The 23615-nt window shown below is 36.1% G+C and overlaps 1 protein-coding gene across 2 annotated transcripts in view; it reads left to right on the top strand.

Annotated features, from left to right (window-relative positions):
* LOC123561667 (tax1-binding protein 1 homolog) overlaps positions 1–22841 on the top strand; it is a 41047-nt gene extending 18206 nt beyond the window's left edge. Inside the window, exons 9-17 of one of the 2 annotated variants that reach the window (XM_045354179.2) lie at positions 210–395; positions 2309–2453; positions 7420–7503; positions 10110–10366; positions 11085–11159; positions 11415–11469; positions 17339–17482; positions 17752–17878; positions 18720–22841. In XM_045354179.2, the coding sequence (XP_045210114.1) occupies positions 210–395; positions 2309–2453; positions 7420–7503; positions 10110–10366; positions 11085–11159; positions 11415–11469; positions 17339–17482; positions 17752–17878; positions 18720–18942 (1296 nt within the window). In that variant the 3' untranslated portion in view covers positions 18943–22841. Of the gene's footprint in view, positions 1–209; positions 396–2308; positions 2454–7419; positions 7504–10109; positions 10367–11084; positions 11160–11414; positions 11716–17338; positions 17483–17751; positions 17879–18719 lie in introns of both variants that reach the window. The other variant, XM_045354178.2, reaches the window with a different exon arrangement.
* Positions 22842–23615: the final 774 nt, after the last annotated feature.

Genomic DNA, 23615 nt, shown 5'->3' with positions numbered 1-23615 from the left:
TACTTAGCATTTCAGTTTGAAGTTTTGATGCCTATTTGTCTCAGTAACTAATTGTAATTGATGGAATAATGTCCCTGGGGTCTTTTCCACTATTAAAGCTGGAAAGTCGCCATATGACCTATAATTGTGTTGATGCAACTTTAAACCCAACAAAAAAAAAGAAGAAAAAATAATGCAATCATATTTCAAATATATATTGCTATTTACAGGAGAAAGAGAAACTGCAAAAAGAGAACAGCCAGCTGAAGCAGAGTTTGACGGTGACGATGGAAAGGTCAGGTGAAAGTCTCGGGTCAATGTCAATCATGAAACAGAGTCTTACACAGATCAAAGAACGTCTTGAAAAGAAAGAAAAACAGTACAAGGGTTTGGAGAAGATAATGAGAGGCAGAGAGGTATAAGTCAATCTTCTGTTAATTTGACAGACCAGTTTTTATGCCCCCGAAGGGAGGCATATAGTTTTTGAACCGTCTGTCAGTCTGTCTGTCCACAATTTTCGTGTCCGGTCCATATCTTTGTCATCGATAGATGGATTTTCAAATAACTTGGCATGAATGTGTACCACAGTAAGACGACGTGTCGCGTGCAAGACCCAGGTCCGTAGGTCAAAGGTCAAGGTCACAGACGTTAAAGGTAATTTTTCATGATACTGCATTCGTGTCCGGTCCATATCTTTGTCATGGATGGATGGATTTTCAAATAACTTGGCATGAATGTGTACCACAGTAAGACGACGTGTCGCGCGCAAGACCCAGGTCTGTAGCTCAAAGGTCAAGATCACACTTAGACGTTAAAGGTCATTTTTCATGATACTGCATTCGTGTCCGGTCAATATCTTTGTCATCGATGGATGGATTTTCAAATAACTTGGCATGAATGTGTACCACAGTAAGACGACGTGTCGCACGCAAGACCCAGGTCCGTAGCTCAAAGGTCAAGGTCACACTTAGACATTTAAGGTCATTTTTCATGGTAGTGCATTCGTGTCCGGTCCATATCTTTGTCATCCATGGATGGATTTTCAAATAACTTGGCATGAATGTGTACCACAGTAAGACGATGTGTCGCGCACAAGACCCAGGTCCGTAGCTCAAAGGTCAAGGTCACAGACGTTAAAGGTCATATTTCATGATAGTGCATTGATGGGCGTGTCCGGTCCATATCTTTGTCATTCATGCATGGATTTTAAAATTATTGGGCATGAATGTGTACCACAGTAAGACGACGTGTCGCGCTCAAGACCCAGGTCCATAGGTCAAAGGTCCTAAACTCTAACATCGGCCATAACTATTCATTCAGAGTGCCATCAGGGGCATGTGTCATCCTATGGAGACAGCTCTTGTTATATTTGGTGTTAGGACTTTGTTGTAATGTCACCCAGAGAGGAGGTTATAACAGGAAACGTAATTTTGTTGTCTTCCACAGACATTGTCAGCTTGGAAATACCCTTGAAAAGCAATGCATTATCCTGTATCATATATCTAAATGAGAATATATCTCCCAAAAATATATTTTTGTTTTAATGAAGTAAATCTGCTTAGTATACTTCCATTTACAAATAGAGCTAAAAAGTATTTAAGAAAGACTTCAAGTGTACAACAAAAGTAAGAAGAAACTGGGTGCCTTAGAATTCGAGAAAACCAGTTTCAGCTGTACTGTGTAATCATAACGATTAATATTTGTGGGGGACTTATTACAATGTTCAAATACAATTTCTATTAATAGATCTATTTTTTTTTAAAATTAGAAAAGTACAAATTCATCTTCCCACAAAATAGCTTTAAAGTTTTATGCCTTAGAAGTTGAATTGTTACACAGAACTAGATGTGAACACTAATCTACCTAAAGTATAGCTAAATGTAATTGGTTATACAAAAATACAACTTTCAAGGAAGCATATTAGAGAAGATAAATGAAAGTTAAAGTAGAAGGATTTGACGATGCCTTATTTTCATGTTCACAATTCACAGCAAGATTTCATGTTCACTTTGTACAGACTAATTTCATGTCCACTGATTACAGCCTGATTTCATGTTCATTGATTACAGCCTGATTTAAAGTTCACTATCTATGGCTAGATTTTAGGTTCACTGTTTATAGCAAGATTTCATGTTCACTTTGTACAGACTAATTTCATGTTCACTGATTATGGCCTAATTTCATGTGCACTTATTACAGTCTGATTTCATATTCACTGATTACAGCCTGATTTCATGTTCACTTATTACAGTCTGATTTCATGTTCACTGATTACAGCCTGATTTCATGTTCACTGATTACATCCGGATTTCATGTTCACTGTTTACAGCAAGATTTCTTGGAACGTGAGCGTGAGATGAGACGTGAAATTGAGGACCTGAAGGAGAAGATTTACATGTGTGGTGAAGAGTATAAGACACTATACTTGGAGAAAAGCAAACTACAGAGGAAAGTTCACAGGATGAGTAATAAAAGTAAGTCATGTGACCCATCTCAGTGAGCCAGCATCCGGCTGCTTTAATATTGAGACGTCAGATTTTTAAAAATATTTTTGAACAGGTTTTGTTTTTAGCTCACCTGTCACATAGTGATAAGGTGAGCTTTTGTGATCACCCTTCGTTCGTCGTCAGTCCGTGCGTCTCGTGCTTCCATCAACAATTTCTTGTCTGCACGATAATGGTTTCATTTATGATTTTATTTTAACCAAACTTGCACACAGCTTGTATCACCATAAGATCTCGGTTCCTTTTTTGAACTGGCCTGATCCCATTATGGGTTCCAGAGTTATGGCCCCTGAAAGGGCTAAAATCAGCTATTTTGGCCTTGTCTGCGCAATAGCAGCTTTATTTATAATTTGATTTTTACCAAACTTGCACACAACTTGTATCACCATAAAATCTTGGTTCTTTTCTTGAACTGGCCAGATTCCATTATGGGTTCCAGAGTTATGGCCCCTGAAAGGACCAGAATTAGCTATTTTGACCTTGTCTGCACAATAGCAGCTTCATTTATGATTTTATTTTAACCAGCCTTGCACACAACTTGTATCACTTTAAGATCTTGGTTTCTTTCTTGAACTGGCTAGATTCCATTATGGGTTCCAGAGTGATGGCCCCTGAAAGGGCCAGAATTAGCTATTTTGACTTTGTCTGCACAATAGCAGCTTCATTTATGATTTGAATTTTATCAAACTTGCACAAAACTTGTGTTGCCATAAGATCTTAGTTCTTTTGTTGAACTGGCCAGATTCCTTAATGGGTTCCAGAGTTATGGCCCCTGAAAGGGCCAAAATTAGCTATTTTGACCTTGTCTGCACAATAGCAGCTTCATTTATGATTTGATTTTAATCAAACTTGCACAAAACTTGTATCACCACCAGATCTTGGTTCCTTTCTTCAACTGGCCAGATTCCATCATGCTTCCAGAGTTATGGCCCCTTTAATGTCCAAAATTGGCTATTTTAGCTTTTGCAGCCATATAGAGACTTCATTTATGGTTAGATTTGATACAAACTTCCAAAATATCTTCAACAACAATAAATTTTGGATTCCATGACAAATCAGATCAAATCGTAGGTTCCAGAGTTATTTAATATCTTATTACCTCCCCTTATTGTAATCAAAATGGATTTATATCTGTAAGTACTTATAGGACTTATTTGAAATTTAATTATTGTCATTAGCTGGACTGAGCCAATCAGGGTAGATAACTATGGACTGATTTTATGTCAAATTACCTCCCTTTGTTTCAAATTAAAATGGGTATATCTCCGTAACTAATGAAGATACTGATCTGAAATTTCATTTATGTCAACAAATTTATTAGGCAGATCCTTTTTTTGTTCACTTTCAATAATTTTCTGTTTAATTACTTCCCTTTTACGTTACTATAAATAGCTTATTTAGTAACTTGTTTTATTATTGGCCGTAGGGAAAAACCGAGACCACTTTTCTGTAGTACAACATTGATGTACCTCTAATTTTTAGGTGTATTTTGACATATCTGTACCTTGTAAGAATTTTTTTTTCTTTTTGGTCAAATTTCTTTCCTTTGTTGTTCCTGTCCTTTGGACTTAGATAGTTTTAGCTCACCTGTCACATAGTGACAAGGTGAGCTTTTGTGATCACGCAGCGTCCGTTGTCCGTGCGTGCGTCCATAAACTTTTGTTTGTGACCACTCTAGAGGTCACATTTTTTGTGGGATCTTTATGAAAGTTGGTCAGAATGTTCATCTTGATAATATCTAGGTCAAGTTCTAAACTGGGTCACATGCCTTCAAAAACTAGGTCAGTAGGTCTAAAAATAGAAAAACCTTGTGACCTCTCTAGAGGCCATATATTTCACAAGATCTTCATGAAAATTGGTCAGAACGTTCACCTTGATGATATCTAGGTCAGGTTCGAAACTGGGTCACGTGCCTTCAAAAACTAGGCCAGTAGGTCTAAAAATAGAAAAACCTTGTGACCTCTCTAGAGGCCATATATTTCAAAGATCTCCATAAAAATTGGTCAGAATGTTCATATTGATGATATCTAGGTCAAGTTCGAAAGCATGTCACGTGCCATCAAAAACTAGGTCAGTAGGTCTAAAAATAGAAAAACCTTGTGACCTCTCTAGAGGCCATATATTTCATGAGATCTTCATGAAAATTGGTCAGAATGTTCACCTTGATGATATCTAGGTCAAGTTTGAAAGTGGGTCATGTGCCATCAAAAACTAGGTCAGTAGGTCAAATAATAGGAAAACCTTGTGACCTCTCTAGAGGCCATATTTTTCATGGGATCTGTATAAAAGTTGGTCTGAATGTTCATCTTGATGATATCTAGGTCAAGTTTGAAACTAGGTCACGTGCCAAAAAAAACTAGGTCAGTAGGTCAAATAATAAAAAACCTTGTGACCTCTCTGAAGGCCATATTTTTCACGGGATCTGTATGAAAGTTGGTCTGAATGTTCATCTTGGTGATATCTAGGTCAAGTTCCAAACAGGGTCATGTGTGGTCAAAAACTAGGTCAGTAGGTCTAAAAATAGAAAAACCTTGTGACCTCTCTAGAGGCCATATTTGTGAATAGATCTCTATAAAAATTGGTCAGAATGTTCATATTGATGATATCTAGGTCAAGTTCGAAAGTGGGTCACGTGCCATCTAAAAGTAGGTCAGTAGGTCAAATAATGAAAAAACGTTGTGACCTCTCTAGAGGCCATATTTTTCATGGGATCTGTATGAAAGTTGGTCTGAATATTTATCTTGATGATTTATAGGTCAAGTTTGAAACTGGGTCAACTGTGATCAAAAACTAGGTCAGTAGGTCTTGAAATAGAAAAACCTTGTGACCTCTCTAGAGGCCATACCCTTGAATGGATTTTCATGAATATTGGTCAGAATGTTCACCTTGATGATATCTAGATCAAGTTTGAAACTAGGTCACGTGCTAAAAAAAACTAGGTCAGTAGGTCAAATAATAAAAAAACCTTGTGACCTCTCTAGAGGCCATACTTTTCATGGGATCTGTATGAAAGTTGGTCAGAATGTTCATCTTGGTGATATCTAGGTTAAGTTTGAAACTGGGTCAACTGCGATCAAAAACTAGGTCAGTAGGTCTAAAATTATTAAAATCTTTTGACCTCTCTAGAGGCCATATTTTACAATGGATCTTCATGAAAATTGATCTGAATGTTCACCTTGATGATATCCAGGTCAGTATCGAAACTGGGTCACGTTTGGTCAAAAACTAGGCCAGTAGGTATAAAAATAGAAAAACCTTGTGACCTCTCTGGAGGCCATATTTTTCATGAGATCTTCATGAAAATTAGTGAGTATGTTCACCTTGATGATATCTAGATAAAAATTCAAAACAGGGTCACGTACCTTCGAAAACTAGGTCAATAGGTCAAATAATAGAAAAACCTTGTGACCTCTCTAGAGACCATATTTTTCAATGGATCTTCATGAAAATTGGTCAGAATTTTTATCTTGATAATATCTAGGTCAAGTTCAAAACTGGGTCACATGGGCTCAAAAACAAGGTCACTATGTCAGATAATAGAAAAAACGACGTCATACTCAAAACTGGGTCATGTGGGAAGAGGTGAGCGATTCAGGACCATCATGTTCCGCTTGTTTCTGAGGACCTTCTTGTCCTCAAGTGCAATGACAACAGGTGAGCGATATAGGGCCATCATGGCCCTCTTGTTTTGTTTGTTGTTAGCTCGACTATTCGAAAAATAGGGGAGCTATCCTACTCGCCCGGCGTCGGCGTGAGCGTGAGGAACACACAAATGTTAAAGTTTGCATACCACCCCAAATGTTTTCAAAGTCCTTTGAGATATTGCTTTGATATTTTGCATACTTGTTTACCATTGTGACCCCAGTCTGTAAAAAGGAGGAGGAAACTCTGTCAAGCATTTTGACTCAATTATGGCCCCTTTTCTACTTAGAATAAATATTAAAGTTTACGTACCACCCCAAATATATTCAAAGTCCATTGAGATATTGCTTTGATATTTTGCGTACTTGTTTACCATCCTGACACCAGTCTGTAAAAAGGAGGAGGCAACTCTATCAAGCATTTTGACTGAATTATGGCCCCTTTTCAACTTAGAATATGCTTATTGTAATGTTAAAGTTTTACTCATTGCTTATATTATACTATCAAGCACTGAGAATAGTCGAGCGCGCTGTCCACTGACAGCTCTTGTTTTAGTCTAGATTTTGGGTTCAGCAGTAAGATTCCTTGTATTGTTACCAAAAAAGATCATAGAGGTATAAAAATCATTTCTTGTGCCTGCGTTATTTGTCCGAGACAAGTGTGTATGGGCTTCTGTAGTCAAGTGGTTAAGAACGCTGATGTCGAGTCACTTGTCCCTCACCGATGTGGGTTTGAAACACCACTTGAGATGTAGAATTCTTCATGTGAGGAAACCATCCAGCTGGCTTGCGGATGATCAGTGGTTCTACCTAGGTGCCCACCCATGCTTGAAATAATGCTTGGATGGGCAGCATCAAAAGCTGGAAAAATTACCACATGGCCTAAATCGTGTCATTGTGACTCTAAACCTAACAAAAGAAACAAAACAAAAAGTTGGGTTTGTTGTATATACATGTTCTGGTATTAGAGGGTAAATGGGTATGGTACCTTGCTATGTGTTTTTACATAACTTACATTAACTTTCATCTTATTGTGTCTATTCCCCTCCTGCATCTGTTTAGAATGTTTTCATATGTCTGTGTTAAATTAAATTGTACTGAAAGTATACTATGTGCCTACAGACCAAATTATACATATATATTTAAGAACTTCCAAAGACGTACTTGTAAGCTTGTAAAAACTTCTTTTATCGAAGTATAAGATGTACTGCATAGGCATCTAGAAAGGATGTAACTGATAACTTTTTGATGAAATGAAGAAAGTATGTTTAATTGTGGTTTAAAATGTATTTTAGGGAAATCAAAATCAGAGCAACGTGAAAAACAAGAAGTTGCAGAGATAATGGTTGAGAGTGAGACATCCCAAAAATCTGCACCAGGTACAGTCTTACTTTGTTTCCTCAGTCTCTGATTTCCTTGACTGACATGCATATAGGATATGGCATGACATTGCAGACTTTACTTACATAGGTCAGGCCAGGGTATGACATCACATCACAGACTTTACTTACATAGGTCAGGCTAGGATATGACATGACATTGCAGACTTCATTTACATAGGTCAGCCTAGGGTATGACATCACATCACAGACTTTACTTACATAGGTCAGGCTAGGATATGACATGACATTGCAGACTTCACTTACATAGGTCAGCCTAGGATATGACATGACATTGCAGACTTTACTTACATAGGTCAGGCTAGGGTATGACATGACATTGCAGACTTTACTTACATAGGTTAGGCTAGGATATAACATGACATAAAAGACTTTACTTACATAGGTCAGGCTAGGAGATGACATGACATTGCACACTTTACTTACATAGGTCAGGCTAGGATATGACATGACATTGCAGACTTTACTTACATAGGTCAGGCTAGGATATAACATTACATCAAAGACTTTACCTACATAGGTCAGGCTAGGATATAACATGACATCAAAGACTTTACTTACATAGGTCAGGCTAGGGTATGACATGACATTGCAGACTTTACTTACATAGGTCAGGCTAGGATATGACATGACATTGCAGACTACTTACATAGGTCAGGCTAGGATATGACATGACATTGCTGACTACTTATATAGGTCAGGCTAGGGTATGACATGACATTGCAGACTTTATTTATATAGGTCAGGCTAGGATATGACATGGCATTGCTGACTTTATTTACATAGGTCAGGCTAGGAGATGACATGACATTGCTGACTACTTATATAGGTCAGGCTAGGGTATGACATGACATTGCAGACTTTACTTACATAGGTCAGGCTAGGATATGACATGACATTGCTGACTACTTATATAGGTCAGGCTAGGGTATGAGATGACATTGCAGACTTTACTTACATAGGTCAAGCTAGGATATGACATGACATTGCTGACTATTTATATAGGTCAGGCTAGGATATGACATGACATGACATTGCAAACCTTACTTACATAGGTCAGGCTAGGATATGACATGACATTGCTGACTACTTATATAGGTCAGGCTAGGGAATGACATGACATTGCTGACTACTTACGTAGGTCAGGTTAGGGTATGACATGACATTGCTGACTTTACTTACATAGGTTGGGCTAGGGTATGACATGAAATTGCTGAGTTCACTTACATAGGTCAGGCTAGAGAATGACATGACATCACAGACTTTACTTACATAGCTTAGGCCAGGGTATGGCATGGCATTGCTGACTTTACTTACAAAGGTCAGGGTAGGGTATGGCATGACATTGCTGACTTTACTTACATAGGTCAGGCTAGGTTATGACATGACATTGCTGACTTTATAATCTGGTACATATTTATTAAAAAACCTCGTATATGATTACTGGTACATTACAGTATACAAAGGAGATATCACGGAATATCAGGGGTTGAGCAAGGGGGTGACTTGAGTGAAATAGTCGCTCTGGAGCTCCCCACTTCTCTTTAATCTGACATAAAGCGGAATTCAAGTCGCCCAATTTTTTATCATTACCAGTTATCAGCCTGTTGACAATATGTGAGCTTGTCAACTTGACTCGATTACACGGTGACATATTTTAAGCTCTGCCTACTTCCAGTACACGTGAAACTTTCCCGAGAAGTGTGAAGGCTGTTACTTCACTTTGTGTTGTTAAACTAAGATTACATTAACTTATAAATACATTCTCTTTTGTGCTTTAAGAAGTACCTTATCTCTAATATTTTCATTAAATACATTTAGTTTTACTTGTATTTTTACAACAATAAAAAAAACCCCAGACTTAGACACTTGCTGAGACAAAAACAAGTTTAAATAACTGAAATTCATGCACATTTTGACACCTGCATCAGAAACTGAGTTAAACTTGATAGATATTTTTTTCTTTTGATACATGCCGACATTAGTGGAATCAAAGCCATGTGACATCACTGCTGTTGACATGTATTTAATTTAGGGCCAGTGCAATACACATTTAATATTTAAAGGACTGTGAAATGCTTTTATGGGTTTTCGTGATATAACTTTAATGCAGTTGGCACTGGAAGCTTGATTTCTTCTTTTAAAATTTTGTTGTTATTTTAAAACATTAAATGAATAGACTTAAACAAAGACAGGAACTTACATAAAAACAGTTACAAGCATAATTAGTTCCTTTTCAGTCTGGCATGTCGTGGCACCAAAATCTCTCCACTTCTCCCTTAATTTGCTCCACTTCTCCCTAATCTTTGCTGAGGGAGAATGGAGTTCTACCTAAAATCTAAGCCTAGCTTAACCCTTACCATGCTGGAGACGATTGATTCTGCCTTTGCGACCAGTCTAGACAAATCCGTGCGGTCTGCACTGTTCGCTATTCAGTCAGTATATTTTCAGTAAACACCCCTTCAGATGATAAATGGTACTGTCCAAATTGAAAGATGGACCAGTCCGTTATCAAAATTTATTACAGTAAGGGTTAAGCCCTGTATATGGTCTTATATTAGTAATAATTGAAATTACTTTAACAGTATCAGAGGCAGACACTGAGATGGGGACATCACAAGATCTTGTTGATGAAGTTGAAGAATTCGAAAGAGATTTAGACGAAAAGATTTTAAAGAAGGAGAAGTACAAGAAATTGTACAAAGAAGAACAAGAAAAGATTGAAAACCTAATCAAGAAGCATGCAGATGAGTTGCAAGAAAAGGACTCTGAGATAGCAAAGTTAAAGAAGAGATTGAGAGAAGTTCCAAATGAATGGGATTTAAAATTGAGAGCTTTAGAGGTAATTTGAGTTGAGATATTTTACTTGTATAATTATAGGTACCATTTTGTTATTCATTTGTATGTGTGAGATGAAACATCAGAAGTGACAGACAGCAGAGCTACTTTTATACCATTTAACCAGAATATGGTAAACCACAACTGTTAAGTTTGTGAGACGTTTGATTAATTCATTGGATTTTTTCAACAAAATTTATGCTAATTATCCAAATAAAGATTTTGTAATGATACACACACACACAGATCTAAATACCAGTCTCACTTTTGTCAAAACTCAGCATATTACAATTTTTTTTTTGTCTTCAATACTATAAAAGCACATATTTTGGCTGGGTCAGAATTTTGCAAATTTGAAATTTTGAGTATGTTTGCGAGGTTTGATATTGGTAAAATTGTTAAAATGGAATCCTACATTACGTTGAGTTATACACATTGTAAATATTAACGAGAGGATTAATTTTTGCAAAATGTAGGGCCTCGCGAATATAGCGAATATAAGGTCCTCGCAAAAAATTCTGCCTTTACAGTATTGAGGTGATAGTTAATTTAGTTGTTCAAAAAAGGGTACTTCTAATATAGGATTTTTTTTTATTAGAAATTGTCAGAATTTTTTTTTCTTTTCTTGTCCAGTTATTCTGTCAAAGTATCATATGTTTGTTGCATGAGTAGTTGAAATAATATTAATGGAATGAGTTAAGGTAGTATTCATTCATTGACAGAAATGTGTAACAGAGAAAGAAATGACCATAGAAGATTTGAATCGCAAGTTGAGGAGTTGTAATCAGGGACGCAATGTAAGTACAATCTAAAAGTACAACAATACCACAACATATCTTATTTTGATTAGCCTTTAAGTTTTTAATAGAATAAATTTTGATCTTGAAATTTACTTAAGAATTTTACAGTACATACATAAATAGTTGTTTTTTTTTTCCTAACCAGTACAAATAACGTTTAGAAATCCACGTTTACCAGATTGTTAACAGTCAGCAAAACAAATCTATTTGTATAATGATTATGAAATGTTATATTTGTATATGCATCTTCAGGATGAGACAGGGGCTAGCATGTTACCTAGAGGATCAGGGTCACCCAGTCAGGAAGGTAAATACCCGCTAGCATGTCATGAGGCTTTTGGTCATGAGGCAGTAACTTGGTCACATGTTTACCCACATCAAGTTCCATTACAATACCAAGTTCCCCAGCCATATCCCACTCCAGCTCCGATAGTGTACCCATACCCTGTTGTGTACCCAGCACATGGCCCACAGCATCAACAGGGACCTCCAGTGCCACCAAGGACCCGTCTTCCAGTCAAAACTGATGAAAAACAAGACCAGACTGGTGCAGGTATGAGCTCATTTAATATGACTGGATAATTTTTATGCCCCCAAGACTTCGGTGGCGATTCACTATACAAATTGCCTTTGTTCGTACGTCAGGATGTCCATCAGGTCAGTCTGTCAGCATTTGTGTCATGCTTATCTCAAAAAGGTGCAACATTTTCTCTGTCACAAACATTTGAGCCGCACCATGAGAAAACCAACATTGTGTGTTTGTGACCAGCATGGATCCAGACCAACCTAAACTTCTGTGCAGTCTGTTCAGGTTCCATGCTGTTCGCTTTCAAAGTCTATTGCAATTAGAGAAACTGTTAATAGACAGCATGGATCCTGACCAGACTGCACTATGCATCCAAGCAGTCTGGTCAGGATCCATGCTGGTAGCAAACGACTGTGTTTTCTCATGGTGGGGCTCGGTTTTGTCTTTTTGAAATCTAGGTTAAGCTCAGACCTTGGTCGAGTGAGTTCAAAGACTTGGACACTATTTCAATTTATTAAAAAAGATTTGGGGTTGTCAGGTTGCACAAAAGCACAAAAAGCACATAATTTGACCTCACTCACAATGGCAAGTAGTGTTTTTCCCCCAATTTAAAAGCTGAAATTCCCAAAGTTAAAAAAGATTTTTTTTTTCTTACTTTTTCAACTAAGACTGTAGCTATGAAACCTTAAACATTTGAAACACAAGACAGTATGCTAATTTATTTCAATTATAACAATTTTTTTCTTAAGTTAAAAAATATGACTTTTTAACAGTTCCCAATTTAGACGTTTTATGATTAATTTTTTCCAAATTTTAAAGGCCTAAGCTCCATTCCCAAATCAGTGAGAGAAAAAAAAACCTGGGTATAGTGATCACTCGGTCCCAGCTGTCATTATCCATCATCCACTTTTAGGATCATCTGAGCACAAAGTGGCGTGTTATAACTTCACAATCTTCTTGTTTGATATTGTTTCTTATTCTAACACGATCTGTCCGTCCGTTAGCAATATCGTGTCCGCTCTGTTACTCTTGAACCCCTAGAAGGATTTCAAAGAAACTTGACACTAATGTTCACTTCACTGAGACAATGTGAAGAGCACTTGTTTCAGCTGACTAGCTTCAAGGTCAAGGTCACACTTAGGAGTGAAAGGTCATATATGACTGCTGTGTCCGCTCTGTAACTCTTGAACTGTTTGAAGGATTTCAAAGAAACTTGGCACAAATGTTCACCACACTGAGGTGACATGCAGAGCGCAGGTTTTAAGATCACACTTTGGGGTCAAAGGTCATATATGACTTTGCTTTATGTATATTGCTCTGCATTGCAGTGCTCTTGTTAGATCATTTGATTTTTTGGAAAAAGAAATGATGAGTTATTGTCATCACTTGATCGGCGTCGGCATTGCCTGGTTAAGTTTTATGTTTAGGTCAGCGTTTCTCATAAACTATCAAAGGTATTGCTTGCAACACTTATTCACCATCAATAGCTGATGCTGTCAATTGTTCACCATCATAAGCTGACCATGTACATTAAGAAACATAACTCTGTTCTGCTTTTTGCAAAAATTATTGCCCCTTTTGGACTTAGAAAAGCAGATTTCTTGGTTAAGTTTTATGTTTAGGTCAGCTTTTCTCATAAACTATCGAAGCTATTGCTTTAAAACTTGCAACACTTGTTCACCATCATAAGCTGACCCTGTACAGCAAGAAACATAACTCCGTCCTGCTTTTTGCAAGAATTATGGCCCCTTTTGAACTTGGAAAATATCAGATTTATAGGTTAAGTTTTATGTTTAGGTAAACTTTTCTCCTTAACTATCAAAGCTATTGTTTTGAAACTTGCAACTATTGTTCACCATCATAAGCTGACTCAGTACATCAAGAAACATAACTCCATCCTGCTTTTTGCAAGAATTATGGTCCTTTTTAGACTTAGAAAATCATAGGTAGGACAATTTTTACAAAAAAATCAGGTGAGCATCAGCACCTGCAAGGCCTAGCTCTTGTTTTTATTTGGCAGATTCCTTTTTTGCTCTTACAATAAATTTTTTTGTATTACTTCCTTTTTTTAGCCCACCATCATCAGATGGTGGGCTATTCAAATCACTCTGCATCTGTGGTCCGTCGTCCTTCCGTCCGTTAACAATTTCTCATCGCATCTCCTTAGAAACTACCAGGTGGGATTTTGACCAAACTTTGTCAGAATGATGTATTGGTACCCTAGTTGTGTCCCCCTGAAAATCAGACTGGTTCAACAATTTTTTTAGTGAGTTATGGCCCTTTGTTTATTTCTATAATTTACATAGATTTATATAGGGAAAAACTTTGAAAATCTTCTTGTCCAAAGCCACAGAGCCTAGGGCTTTGATATTTGGTATGAAGCATCATCTAGTAGTCCTCTACCAAGATGATTCAAATTATTTCCCTGGGGTCTAATATGGCCCCGCCCTGGGGTCACATGGTTTATATAGACTTATATAGGGAAAAACTTTAAAAAAAAAACCTCTTGTTCAAAACCACAGGGCCTAGGGCTTTGATATTTTGTATGTGACATCATCTAGTGGTCTTCTACTAAGATTGTTCAAATTATCCCCCTAGGGTCAAATATGGCCCCGCCCCGGGGGTCACATGGCTTACATAGACTTATATAGGGAAAATCTTTGAAAATTTCTTGTCCAAAGCACAAAGCCTAGGGTAAATTTGTAAAATTAGTATCATCTAGTGGTTCTCTACCAAGTTTGTTCAAATTATCCCCCTAGGGTCAAATATGGCCTCGCCCTGGGGGTCACATGGTTCATATAGACTTATATAGGGAAAAGCTTTTAAAATCTTCTTGTCAATAAACAACAACATTCAAATTTGGACCACATGTATGGTTTTGAGTGGCAAGATGAACCTTGACATGAGTTGACCTTGATTTTGACCTAGTGACCTACTTTCACATTTCTGTAGCTACAGCCTTCAAATTTGGACCACATGCATAGTTTTGTGCACTGAAAAAAAACTTTGACCTTGACATTGACCTACTTTCACATTTTTGAAGGTACAGGCTTCAAATTTGGACCACATGCATAGTTTTGTGTACCGAAATGAACTTTGACCTTAAGATTGACCAAGTGACCTACTTTCACATTTCTGTAGCTACAGGCTTCAAATTTAGACCACATGCAATGGATTGTGTACCGAAACAAACTTTGACCTTGACATTGACCTAGTGACCTACATAGTTTCGTGTTCCGAAATGAAATTTGACCTTGATTTTGACCTAGTGACCTACTTTCACATTTGTCGAGCTACAACCTTCAAATTTGGACCACTTGCATAGTTTTGTGTACCGAAATGAACTTTGACCTTAAGATTGACCAAGTGACCTACTTTCACATTTCTGTAGCTACAGGCTTCAAATTTAGACCACATGCAATGGATTGTGTACCGAAACAAACTTTGACCTTGACATTGACCTAGTGACCTACTTTCACATTTTTGAAGGTACAGGCTTTAAATTTGGACCACATGCATAGATTTGTGTTCTGAAGTGTAATTTGACCTTGATTTTGGCCTAGTGACCTACTTTCAAATTTCTCAAACTACAGCATTCAAACTTGATGCACATGCATAGTTCTGTGTACAAAGAACTTTGTCCTTGAAATTGATCTAGTGACCTACTTTTACATTTCTCAAGCTACAGCTTTCGAATTTGGACCACATGCACAGTGTTGTGTACGGAAATGAAATTTGACCTTGAGCTAGTCAGTAAGTTCTGAAATTTGGAACACTCAAAAATGGCACATTGGTGGGCACCAAGATCACTCTGTGATCTCTTGTTGTTACTATAAATAGCTTATTTTGAAACTTTTTTATTATTGGCCGTAGGGAAAAACCGAGACTACTTTTCTGTGGAACAGCATGGATGATACATCCAATTTTTAGATGTATTTTGACATAACTTTACCTGGTAAGAATTTTTGCGGGACTTAGAATATTTTTTAGAATTTCTTCCTTTTGTTGTTCCTGTCGTTTGGGCTTCAACAGTTAAGTTCTTTAAGGTATTGGACCTGTAATAGAATACCTCCTTTTTGAAGAGTATTCAATTCCTACCATAAACCTACTTTGACTGCAATTTTCAGGGGTGCGTAGGTTCAAACCCCACTGGGACCAAATTTTTTTCTTCTAATTTTCCTTTTTTCCTAGCAGTTTTTACCTTTTTCAAGACTTATTATTGATGTATTGTACGAAAGTGGAAACTTTTTTACATTTAATAAGCCATTTCTTGCTGTTCAAAGTGAATTTACCTCTGAAACAGAAGGGGTAGAGTTAGAAATCTTTAAAAATAATGAGTTACATCAGGTAAAAGTTCTCTGTTTTGCCTTCATTCTTCAGATTACATATTGTGGAAGAAATGTAGGTAGATTTTACTTCTGCCCCAAGGTTATTTTTGCATGAAGTGAGCAAAATCCAAAACAGACTCACAGGATTCGACCTTCATTTTTCAATGTTGGAGTTAGAATTCTGTCTCATTAAATCTTTTTACTTGTGACATCCTCAGAAAAAATGATATTGACATTTTTATTTTGTGTTCTATGATTGTTTACCAATAGTTTGATGTTTCTTTTATCAAAATTAATGCTATAATGAATTCGCTGCATATGTTTTAGATAGTATCCATCACGCTGAAATTTGTCCCTACTTGAGCTTGAGGAAATACCACAAATACAAAATTTACAAAAAACGGCACAGTAAAAGTTGTTTAAAATTTGCAACACAGTGCGAAATACGGTTAACTTTAAGAATAAACTAAGCAATTGCCATTTTTTAAACATTACTATTAGGGGTCCAATACCTTAAATTTTGCTCCCATCCTCTGATATAACCCTTAGGGCGTATATTGCCCCACTTGGCGGTGCTCTTGTTTCTAGCATTGTTGATACTAGAATGTCGTGTTAGAATTGAAATAATAAGTTCCAAAGAATTAGTGTGATTTATCGTAGAATAACACAAGCTTTTCGTTCTGATGTGAAACAAGATATCACTCAGGCCTACGGCCTTCGTTGGTATATGCTTACGCATAAGAACTCAAAACTCAGGTTATTCTACGATAAACCACGTTTGGGAACTTATTATTTCTTAAGTATCCTATGTCATAATTCCCCTAACCTCACTTAATGCTCCTTCATACCCTCCCCCTTAACACTTTCACGCACATCACACACATAATATGCTTGTATTTATGCAGAAGAAACATATATTTAATATTGTTGTCAGAAAACACTGGCACTATTTCAAAATAATTTCACAGAAATTTTTCTTGCCTAAATATCTAACAAAACTGTTCCATCTAACAGTTTAACTAAGGTGAGCAGTCTAAGGCCATCATAGCCATCTTATTTTTTCTACATACAAAATTTTCCATACAAGTGGACTAATTTCAGTCAAACATTCCTGAGATTGTCCCCTTTCAAAGTTGTTCAAAGATTAACCATGAAGAACTGTGGTTCTCTAGCAACAAAGAAACTCTTAAAGAAAAATCTTAGCAGTTTGTCATGGCATATATTCATCATCAAAAGGTCAGCTGAACAATTTATCACATTTATGAAATATATTTGAGCCTTCAATATTTACATTACTGAGTGTTTAGCTCTGCTTACTTTAGGAGAAGACTTGTCTGTTTTGGAAAGTACTAATGGAGAAGGTTCAAGTCTTGAGGCACCAATAAGGCCCCTTCCTGCACCCCTAGAACCTGAGAGATTACCTTCAGCCAAAGTTGCTGCAGTAAAATCAACAGCTGCATTAGATGGTAAGTTGTAGTCACTTGCTTGTTTGTTTAATTTGAATTCATAAAGTCAGAAATAAATCCTCAGTAAAAATTAATATTACAGAAGTAAGCACTTCCAATATTACTTCAATACAATGGCCTTGATAGGTTTCTATTTTTACGGGCATTAAATATATGTATGCCACAATAATATCTGGAAATAAACTAGTTTCCAAGTTTTGGAAAAGTTGTTCAGTGTGTTTTGTCTTTTGTAAACATTATTTGAACAATTTATCTGCAACTATTCACAGAACCAGATGGCAGATATGCTGATGCATTTTGCTCGGAGACTGACCTTAAAGTGAAGCTACCAGAAGTACCAAGTGCACCACTGTCAGCCACACTAGATTTTGTTGGACAAGATACAAGAGAGGACAGGTAAAATGCAATCATACAAAAATGTTAGTTTTTATTTATGACCTTGTTTAAAGTGTTATTATGCACATCTTACTTTCATAGTCACTTTAGTGTGTTTTTGGTGAATGTTTTATAAAAGCAATTTACGGTTGCTGTGCTTATAAATGTATTAAACTAATGACAATGCTGCATACATATTTGAAGTTGATGCTTTAGAGATAAAGAAATTTTACAAATGAAATAGTAGTTCTTTTCTTCAGTCTTCTACAGAATGATCGCCTTTTCCTATAGGTAGAGATTTCTTATGTTGAAGGGAAGCAACTCATGCTTGCAGTTTAACTTTTCTTGAAAGGACTGTCCCAGTCAAAATAAGAAAAGTCATATTAAATTTTGGAAAGTTATTATTTCGTACTGGTAACAGCAAGAGTTTGGTATATTGGGTTAAAAGCTATAATTTTCTTCACCCTTTTTACACACACATCTATTTCTGCTGGAGTTTTACTTGAAAAATGCATATAATTCGACTAATAGATAGGATAATTCATAGTGTCATGAGAAAGAGATTCAATAACTGTACTCGCATTTCTCTGTTATTTTTCAAGAATAATTCAACCCATCTGCTTAGCTCAATAGGGAGAGTGCATATCTATGGATTGCGAGATCACGAGTTTGATCCCCGGGCAGGGCCGTTATATAACTGAAATATTGTTGAAAAATGGCGTTTAACCCAAAACAAACAAAAGAATTCAAGTGACTGTACTTACAAGTCTCTGCTATTGTACAAGAACAGCTCTAGTAGCTGTACAAGAATAATTTCAGCTATTAACCAGCAACTGTATATACTTTCTGTATCAATTTTCAGATTTTATGATGCAGAAGGAAGTTCTATGAAGATATGTCCAGATTGTAACAAGACATTCCCTGCTGATGTTGATGACCAAGTAATGTTTGAGCACCAAGTGTCACACATGGGAACAGTGTGTCCACAATGTATGATGCTGAAACCAGAAGATATGACAGATGAAGATTTCTTCAGACATGTTAACAAACACTATGAAGAAGAGGAAAATGGTCAAATTTATTAATGAGTTCAGAAAATGATTTTATTGACAATATTAATCTTGTACATATGACAAATTTACTATAAGGAATATACTGGAGCAGTACTTTTTTCTATAACATTTACATGAAAAAGCTTTTACAATACTGAGTTTCACATATAAAACTTGTAAATTTATAGCTTTGTATCTCTACAATATTGGCATGGAATTTAGAAAGACTGGCATGACTTCACAAGACATGTTAGAATGAAAAAAGAAGTAAAACTTTGTCTGAAACACTGGAAAATTATCTTTTTATGATTTATTATATTTTTGAAGAGACCTATTCAGCCTCAATTTGTTTTAAATATGATTTTATAAACAAGACTGTGGGAACATTCTGTATAGTAGAAAAAAAGTAATATGAGTTTGATTTGTATCAAAGAGGGTCCTTTAGATAATGCTTGTGGAGTATATTTAAAATGAACATGAAATTGTTATATGATAAATTTCAAACATTTGTATCACATTTTAAATGATTTTATTTGGGTCATGGTTTCTATCAGTCTTGAAATAAGAGATAATTCATTTTTTATTTCATAAATATATTTGTTATCATCTAACGATATGAAAGATTTATTTTAATCTGTGTAATTGCCGTTAAATGACTGTATTTTTATGATGATCTTGTACTTAATATTTTAAACATGCCAATTATGGCTCTGTCTTGTCAGGTTTACAACAATGTCTAAATAAGAATTTTACTGACTAACTCACCTCAGTGTAAGCTATTGTGATACGTGTCATTTTGGAAGTCAACAGTTTCACTGCTACCACTAGCGGTTACAGTTGTTGCACACTAGAGGTCACAGTTGTTGCACATCTTAGTGGAACGTTTGTAATAATGTTTCAGTCTTTAAGTAAAGTCTTGGACACGTGTGATACAGGGTCATCTGGACTTGAAAGTAGGTCACTAGGTCAAAAATTAGAAAAACCTTGATAACACTCCATATGGCACATTTTGTTCCCAATTTTCGTTAAAGTTTGTGAGAATGTAAAAAGAAGCCTAGATCTGGGAATATGAAATTAAAGATTGTATCATCATAGTTACAAATTCTTAGTCAGAGTATTGTAGATAGAAGTATATATTCAGTTCTACTGAATTTTAATATTCTCCAATGAGTTTCGATAATTTAGTTTGGAGTTTTGTTAAGTTTCAGTTGATAAACATTTGCATATGGGAGTGGTGTACAGCAGGAACTTGTTTAATATTGAGTTCCTGTTGTAAATTGTTGTTTAACGAAGTAACCTGATGTTTAAACTCGCATATATTTGGTTGTTGGTCAATCGATGTAAGCAATTGAAATTGGCTGTGTGGATAATACTAGAGATAGACAGAAATGAATGTTGCTTGCTTAACATGACTGTGATAAGTGTTGTGTGATAGTTTCTTTCGCATTTGATTCATCCCTAGATTGAACGCAAACCGGCGAATGTTTTTAGATTTTGTCTTGGTTGTCTGTCTACTCTAGCTGACTGTCCAGCCATTTGTCTGTCACAAAGTTGGCTGGTCCAAAAATGTTTGTTGGAATGTAATGATACTTAACATTGAATATGGGGTGGGGAAGGAGGGGCTAGTGTCGCTGACTTCAAATCACTTGCCCCTCACTGATGCAGGTTCGAGCCTCACTGCTTGTGGCATTGAATTCTTCATGTGAGAAGCCATTCAGCTGGTGCACGGAAGGTCAGTGGTTCTACCGAGATGCCCGTCCATGATGAAATAATGCACAGAAGGGCATCTTTGGTCTTCATCCACATTCAAGGCTGGCTATGTGTTTATGACATGATGACACTAGTTTATAGTGAAGATATGTGTCGGAGAATAATTTTCTGAAAACAAGATGTCAAGCTTCTTGTACAAATGAAAATTAAATCTAAACATTGATAGGATGTGTCATCATGTTGTGTTGATAAAATGTTTCCCACGTCAGTAAAATGAATAAATATTTCTTTTGTTGAGACATCTCCTTTTTTCATGAAAACAGCTTTTTATTTGGGTTTATATTCATTTTTCCATGTTTTGTTATTCCATTACATTTGCTTTTTTTTGCATGTGTAACCAGTTTTCATTACTTAATGTGCTGTTTATCTTTTGTTTTCCTTTGTAAGACATCATATTCTGGATGCGGTAAAATATTGTTTTATTTGTTATTTTATTTGTTATGAATATTTTTTAAACGGAATTTACATTGTATATTTAATATAATTCATCTGGGTTACCAGAAATGTTTTTTTTTTTATCAGAGCCATGTTAAAATGTCAATGGAAAAAAAACTAAATTTTCTTAACTACATGTTTATCTCTTTCTGAATTGGTAGATGCCCACTGTTAAATTTACCACTCTGAAGATGTGCTTAGATTTTGAAACATTTTTATTTTGAGACTCGAATGCATTTCAAAAAAAAATATATTGGAGAAGCTGTAGTTAAATCATTACTAATGTAAAAAGTACATTATAATCTGACTATTCTGTTATAATGTTCTTTTCATTTTGTGCTACTAGATGGGACTGTAATTTTGTGCTTCTTCCACTAGTTTGCTGTGTTTATTAAGGCTGATTGTTTTGATTGCAAAATCGCTTGTTTTGATAGACATCATGACTAATGTTCTTGACTAGGCCAGTACCTGCCAGAAGAGATGTTTTATAAAGTTAAATTTTTCGACACGTCTTTGAAAAGCCCAGCCTGTTACAGAACTATTTGTTAAATGCTTGTAGGATTTTTAATGCTGGAAGGAAGTGTTATTTCATACAGGTGTAAAAGAAGTATTAAAACTGAAATTTTTAAACTTGAAAGTTAAAAAATTGCAGGAGTAAATGAGCCAGGCCATGAGAAAGCCAACATAGTGGCTTTGCGACCAGCATGGATCCAGACCAGCCTGCGCATCTGCGCAGTCTGGTCAGGATCCATGCTGTTCGCTAACAGTTTCTCTAGTTGCAATAGGCTTTGAAAGTGAACAGCATGGATCCTGACCAGACTGCGCGGATGCGCAGGCTGGTCTGGATCCATGCTGGTCGCACACCCACTATGTTGGTTTTCCCATGGCATGGCTCATAGAAATCTAAAAGCATAGATTAAGAAATTGTTGCATACCAGAGGGCTAATAATGTGCCTTGGTCGAACCTCTGACACATTGTGTCTGTACTTTTAGATAGTTTATTGAACAGGTTAAAAAGTCAAGCAATCAGTGAGGTTACGTAACAGATCATGAACCAGTTAAAGTCATCCTGATAAAAGGGATCGCATCCCTTTCAAAGTTCACGCTTTATTATGAAAACATAATTTATTTCTAATTATGAATTTCTTGATATCCGATCAGAGCAGTTCTCTTTATCAATCATTTTGTAAGTTTTTTTTTTCAATTGTTAGCAAATTTTCTGCTTAGATGTTACTTGATTTTTCAATTCTGCAGGCTGAATATAAGAAAACACTGATATGCATAATTATATAATGTATAATAATTACGTGTGCACATGCTCACTGGATATACAAGGTAAATAAATCAGAGGTTCGTCTTTGGATTATTATAAACGTCTGACAAATGAAAATAACTTTTTAACCAATTCAATGCAAATGTTTCTGTGGTGTTTTATATAACCTACCAACAAACAGTTCAAGAACATTCAGATATCGTAAGCTAATTGAAAAATGATATGTCAGCCAATGAGATCACACAATAAGTGCAAGATCTGCAATGTTCCGAAAAGTTTATCCTTGAAAATGAAAGATTGAGCTGCTGAAGCTATGTTAATAATAGTGATGCAGATAGAGACTGGTGTAAGAATATATGTTAAGTAGCTTTTGTTAGGTATTGGTCTATTTGCTGGTACACTTGTGTTCTAACTGTTGAATCACCATAATCATGAATAAATGAAATTTTAGTAAGTTGTTGAGTTTATATTACGTACTCAGATTTCAGTCTTTATACCCCCACCAAACTAGATTGTTTTTGTTTTTTTGTAAAGCCTGCTTGAAATGTGCTCATTATGGTTAACTGGTGTGTGGGTGTGGGTGCATGATTGTGTTGATTAGTGCATGTGTCCTTCCGTTTGAACTTAAAAACTTTGACACGAATCGAGCATGAAGTCATCAGGGTGAGCTTTTCAATTCATTGAATGCAGTTGTCTGTCATCTATAATTTCTTTAAAGAAAATCTTAAGCACAAAGTCAAATTCAACCAGACATCGAAGAAACGTTTCTTATGTCGTCTTTTCAAATAACTTTTCCACGGCAATCAAAGCGAAAACGTTTTAGCGATATCCGAAATCGCTTGCCCTGTCACAGTGTTAATTTGGTGACCTACTAAAATACCTAAAAAAACTATTATTCTGATTTGTTTAAAAACATGGTCGCCAGGGGATGGCGAGGAGGATTTTTCTTTCTCTTTGTAAGGAAAAGTGCTGTCCCGATTTCAAAATAATTCTATCGATATCCACTTTCGGTGACATCTACCAGATATCTTTAAGGCAGAAGACTACCAAGTCAAATGTAAGTAAGCAGGACTAGTCACAGATAGTCTTTAGTTAATTTTCGAGTCCAAATATTTCTTCTTTTCCATATGCCATTTCTCGGTATCAGTCTACAGCTTTTCTGTTTGTATGTGTACCTTTCTTCATGCTTCTGTCTCTCGTAGATAAAAATGCCCCTTAAAAATTGAAA

Source organism: Mercenaria mercenaria, chromosome 10, assembly GCF_021730395.1.
Source record: "Mercenaria mercenaria strain notata chromosome 10, MADL_Memer_1, whole genome shotgun sequence".
Taxonomy (NCBI): domain Eukaryota; kingdom Metazoa; phylum Mollusca; class Bivalvia; order Venerida; family Veneridae; genus Mercenaria; species Mercenaria mercenaria.
Note: the sequence above shows the minus strand (reverse complement) of the source record. Positions and strands in the feature narration are given on the sequence as shown.